We start from the raw sequence: 6,000 nt of genomic DNA, 5'->3' as shown, positions 1-6,000 counted from the left end.
GATGGAGGATGCTGTACAAGGACCCTTTCCCCGCAATACAAATTGCGACGACTGTTTCAGGAGCACACTCACCATTAATCGAATACAATGTAGAAATAACAATCAGTATGTCTTTCACAGTTATCTTTCATATCAAGACCAACCGTTCTAATGCTGGCATTATGATTTTCGTGACTGCGCTTAGATCAGGTGGTGATTAATTACCCTTATTTCGAGTGCCTTTGAAACGAAGGGATGAGTGTACAGGGCTGCACTGTTAAATGGATGTCAATTTTTAGATGGATTCGAACTTCGCAGAGATCAACTCGGGAACAATTTCATGGTATAGTTTTAGTCATACAGAAGGGTATTTTAACACGGAGGGGTGTTGCCTATTTACGTTTTTTTACATGCTAGAATGAGGGATCTTTTACGTTTTACTTTGCCCTAAGTTTAAAACAAACTTAAATTAATTACTCGTTCTGTGTCCTCGTTTGCATTCGACTTCGAAACATGAACTGAATGAATTAAGCCTCATGCGTCCATGTGTGATCGCGTTTAGGCAACAATGTGACTCTTGAGTAATCTTTTTATCACTATGCATTTCTGCTTCGACAAGTCTCAACTTTCCATCCAGATTTATTTTTCACTCACCTCAGAAAATCTGTCGGAATGTGCCTACCAGTCAACGGGTAACTTTTTTTCAACTTCAAATAAAGCAAGTACAACTCAAATCGATCAATTCCTAAAAACTGAATTAGTAACTCAGCTGGCAATTAATCTAATTTCAAACGAAACTTCATAAATATTCCTTCAAGAATCTAAGCACTAAAACATTTCCTGGCTCAAAAACTTATCAAATACAGAAAAAATGAAATAATCATTACTTCCAAAATTATTTACATTTTTTATCAACAGAATAACATACATTACGCATTCACGAACGAAACCTATAGTTCAATTGACAGTCCCGATAAAAACGTATGGCAGTACCATCATTAGAATCAGAGCCGGCAAAAGGCATTGATTGTCGTGTGGCACACTGAAAATCACAAAACATAAAATATGTTTCTCTGGATTTGTGCCTGTTGCAAACTTTAATAAGCCATTTGCGAGTTAAATTTGAATAGTTTGGCATGTTGAGTTATCTGATTGCACGTAAACATACCGATTTGAATTCCCAAGTATACCCAGCAAGAAATGAGACCGAGGGGTACCCCCCAACATGTCCAATCCCTATACACATTCAAGACTATTGTTACTTAACACATCCCCCCAAGATGTCTGAAAGGAATTCCCCAGATTCCTGCGAGACAATGACCAACACAAAGCAGGGGGGGCTCTCTCCGTCTCATACCTTGCTGCATATGTTCCCAAGACTAAAGACACTGTTGCTATACCTCGTGATTTGGGGCAAGCTTTTGCACAGCGACCACCATCTCTGGAATGGACTGGTTCCTTTGTGCCCTTATTATCCATTGAGAATAGTGTATTGTTGCAATACCCCTTGTGTATTAAATTAAGCAAAACCTTGCCCCGGATCACGATGTATAGCATGTGGTTTTAGTATGGAGAATTCAAAATATGTTCACCTGAATTTAAAGAACTCAGTGTACCAGATTTTATTCAAATTTAACTCGTAAAACGCTTATTACTTCGTATGCTCAATCGTGCATTTGTGGAAGTGTGAGAAAAAGTCAGATCTGCTTGTGAAAGACGCTCGTGTGTTAGTCCACATTCTAAAACGGTGAAGAGACAAGTGATGCGGGGACAGCGGAGACAAGATAACGCCAGAAAAAAAACTATTTTTACACTAGATTAAAAAAAAAAAGTTCAATAGCCCCTAGGTACACGTGTCAACATTAAAATATACGTGCTCCCCGCACCTTCCATTCAAGATGGAAAAAGAGCAAAGACGTGAGTTCATTGACTAAATCAATCTGAAAAGGAGAAACAAAGTAAAGCATGCAATATTATGAAGCTGGCGAGAGACAAAACTAATTCACACCCAAAGAGAAGGTGAAAAATAAAACAGCATCCTTTTCTTAAATACTATGAACATATCTATATAAACGACTGGTTTTACAGGATCGACTTTAAAAGTACTATATTACGCTATTTTTGATGCCACAAGTAATGCTTCACTTCTCTTATTACAGCCAAATATTGGCAAATTAGGCGGCAAAATGCTTGCACGATGTGCCTCATGAAAACGAGAGCAAACAACATAATCAAACCTTGTACGCCCACAAAACCAACGTCATAAAACGTACACAGATGCTGTCATTTCTGTGTGTGCACGGGCTTAAAAACCTTAACAACAAAAATCTTAAAGCTATGTACAAATGGCCCATTTCTTTAAAACTATATTCATAAATGAAATCTGTCACTGAAATCACTTTTGTGGAACGCTTAGTATCAGCAGCGAACATATATTGGTCCATTTGCTTTCATTTGATCAACTGGCAAGAAATGTCGAACTTCATAAGACGGTCCAATGCTGTAATTTGGCAACCAACGGCTTAGTTTATATTTCAAGGATTCAGTAATTAATCTCCAAATCATCACCGATGTAATTAAATTTAACCCAACACCACAGAAAAATTATATTTGTTTTAAAATGAAAGAGTCATGAAAATGGCTTTTCCGTTAAAGGATTTTTTTTTTCAATTGAATGATGTCTGAGCCGAGGAAGTCAGATATCACTTAAATTTTTTTTGCACTGAAAAAAAATGAGTCAAATAAAAGAACGTCCTTTGTCACATATCATCTGGGCAAGTATAAGCAAACAATTATCCGACAGCCGGAATTAGGAGCCATTTAATACTGTGGCAGCACCACGCTCGTGAAAAGGTGGTGCACGCGCGTTACAAGCCTCTTCGACGAACAGAATGCTGTGATGTTCTACAATGCACATGTGCCTCGAGTCTAAGAGCGCGTGCGCGACAGTGATGTCACAGCAGTAATGCCGACGACTCGGGTCAGTCGGGACCTCTCCAAAACTACATTGCTGTCACGCACTGTCGGTATCAGACAGCAAACAACGTAAGGCCTTTACGGGCAACACATGTACCGCGGCTTGTGCCCCGTACACTGCTTCAGCTAATTACCATTTAATGCATTCTGAACACATTCACGCTCAGAAACTCAGTTTTCTATGAAAACCCCGGGCAGCATCTGCCTTCTGAACACCACAGAACCCGCGGAAAGTGTTACAGCTTCATTTTTTTCCCATGGGTTAAGGGTGCAAGGAAGTTTGGGAAATCAAGACGACTAAATCTTCAATAGATTAGAATGTACTGAAAGTATCCTGGAAGTAGGAGCGGGAAGGGAAATTAAAGTCCCTCCTATCTGTCCTATTATGCCCCTCCCCCCATTTTAATCTATCTCTTGCATTATTCAATTACTTTGGATACAAAGTAAGTACACATTCTCCAAGCAAACTGCACAATCGGTTATACCTCGTTACGCAAACACACACAAGTGAGACACTGATGGGTTCTGCAAGGGCAAGGACTCTTGCAACCACTGAAGTCACTACTCACTTTACACCCCAACAGTTTGTAACAACTAACGACAGTCATGACCACAAAGTCCACAATGTCATGGGCTATAAATGCTGTGACAGTAGAAATGGAGGTAGCACACATCTGCTAATACTGAACGAAACTGTGTCTAAAATTCATCTCAAACATAAACCTATATTTTCAAGAATACATCAGTTTACTATTTACAAAGGAAACACTTTTAAACCACACTTCATTATAAAGTACTTGCATTTACATTTTTGTTCAAAATCTGCTAGCTTTGCACGGACGATTTTTGATACATGTATGCATTTCAATCAGCTTTGTAAATGTATGCATTTCAATCAATTCTATAAATGTAAAAGATCTTAGTAAATCATATGATTACAATACTTTCTAAATCGCAGGAACGATACTATCAGAAATCATACCAAGATAATAAAACTCATTTCTTTTTACATCAAGGTGATCTTTTTCTATGTTCAGAAACCGGCAATGGCAAGATAAAGTGCTCACATTTGTATTTACAGTGACAATTCTGGAAGGTTAGCCCTGTAAATGTACTTGTTCCCATCTACAGCACCCTGCAACTTATTGATAGCAACCTCGACAGCAACACCAAAGACATAGGCAAGACGGCCATTGTCTTGAGGGTGCATGGTTTTCATACCATTAGGCTGCATCTGACGGGAAGCCACTGGGTAGGAACTAGGCTGCAGGGAGTTGATCGGGCATGGCCTCATAATCTCACAAGCGAGGAGAAAATGAATGGGTCATTAGGCTCAAGGCTCGGGAACACGGCAGCATAGGCTAATAAGGCAAATCATGCATCTCACCTTCAAGAATTTACCGGAAATTGGGCAGTTTTTATGAGCGGTGTAAGGTTTTACTCTCGGAGGTTTCTCTGGGGCTAAGTCTTCCTGTGGGAATGACCATATGCCCAAAAATTCTTGCCGCAAACATTTCTAAATCCTACGCATCCGATCAACAGCACCTCCTTGATACGAAATCTACCACCATGCAACACCATGTGATTTACTTGAACGATGCTGGACCCTGCATTCTTTGTAAAACCTGGCATTGCATTTTCAAGGACTTGGGTAAAAGAGCCTGAGATTTAGCATGGAAAAGATTTTTAAAAATTCCTTACTTCTTGGAATGAGGAGTACAGATTGCTATTTTGTTCTGATGAGGTATTTCTGGCATTTCTCAAGGTATGTGTAAAATTTGGGTACAGTTGCATCATCTGGTATAATACATTAAGAAATCACAGGATTTCAAATTTGTTGCTAAATCGTGATTGACGATTTTGGTCTCCCGCTTGCGGTCACTGACCCGTTTTCCTTGGTGGCTGAGAAAGGCCGCTGGTCCACGCTGATCATCTTCTGTCTGGGAGTGGTGCGTCGACGGCGGGCTGATTTGGCCCTGGGGGCAGAGCCATTCAGCTGCGAGGGGAGGAAGGCAGATGAGGAGTTGGTGGAGATGGAGGCATTGCGAGACAATGATGCGGTGGGGTTAGAGTCGGCCCGCCTGAGGGGGGTCGCCTGGTGAGGGGGTAAGCTGCTGACTGTGCAGGAAGAGACTGGGAGGGGAAGCATTCAAAAGTGATTTACATCACTGCAATGTACATAGGAAAGTCACTCGATAGGCTATGAATATGCCCATGCCGATCAAATCACAATTGGCATGTCCTCGATTTCCATCCTACAAATATCTAGAACTGATGGAGCCCTGCTACGATGCCCTACTCTGAGCAGGTTGGCCAGCCAGCTTATGTTTCTGATTCATTTGAATTGGGCTTTCACATTCCTATGTACTTGCATTGCTTTTTGACATTGCAGGTTCTTTTTTCCACGTTACTATGGCTTCTCAACTACCTGTGGGTACGGTCGTAACTTGCATGAACATTTACTTCAACAGTCATGGCATTACCCTTCCCACCATAAAAATGAATGCGAGACATGATGAAGCTTTAATTTGAATGTTGCTCACAGAGAGATATTGCAGAGTTTGGAATGCTTTAGAATTTGAAGACAGAGTGGTTTTTGTTATCGTCCACGTCTGTTGGCATACACGTATTGGTCTGCAGACTGAAGTCCAGTTTTTACTCACAGAAGTTGTTCATTTTACCTGTACGAAAAATCCTCCTGCTGGGATTAATATAGCAGGCTCTCCCAATTTCCAGGATTTATGTATTTGAAGTCCCTCCAGTTGTTGGGCAGTTAAACAGTACACCTGCCTTTAATATCACGTTTTATTCCTTTTTTTCGTTGGATGGGTTCGCTTTCAAGGTCATCGTGAAAAGAAGTGCTCCAACTTATAGTCTTGTGTAGTAAAGCACTGTCAATAAGACTGACTATTGGGACAAAAGAGACTTCACTCATAAATACAGGCGATTCATTGGCCAATCACAACGCGTGTAATGTGTCAACCCAATGCGCCTTTGGAAAGGTTCGACAGATTTAGCATGCTGTGATTGGCCAATGCGTTGCAA

The 6,000-nt window shown here is 40.6% G+C and overlaps 1 protein-coding gene across 2 annotated transcripts in view; it reads right to left on the bottom strand.

Annotated features, from left to right (window-relative positions):
- Positions 1-600: 600 nt before the first annotated feature.
- Positions 601-6,000, bottom strand: part of LOC110989168 (uncharacterized) — an 80,349-nt gene continuing 74,949 nt past the window's right edge. For both annotated transcript variants that reach the window (XM_087135372.1, XM_087135373.1), the window contains exon 64: positions 601-5,088. In XM_087135372.1, coding sequence (XP_086991498.1) covers positions 4,796-5,088 — 293 coding nt within the window. In that variant the 3' untranslated portion in view covers positions 601-4,795. The remainder of the gene's footprint in view (positions 5,089-6,000) is intronic.

Source organism: Acanthaster planci, linkage group LG04 (genome assembly GCF_054643075.1).
Source record: "Acanthaster planci isolate LZ-2023a linkage group LG04, COTS_SCS, whole genome shotgun sequence".
In the NCBI taxonomy this organism is placed as follows: domain Eukaryota; kingdom Metazoa; phylum Echinodermata; class Asteroidea; order Valvatida; family Acanthasteridae; genus Acanthaster; species Acanthaster planci.
The sequence above is the reverse complement of the archived record's forward strand: the minus strand, read 5'-3'. Positions and strand labels throughout refer to the sequence as shown.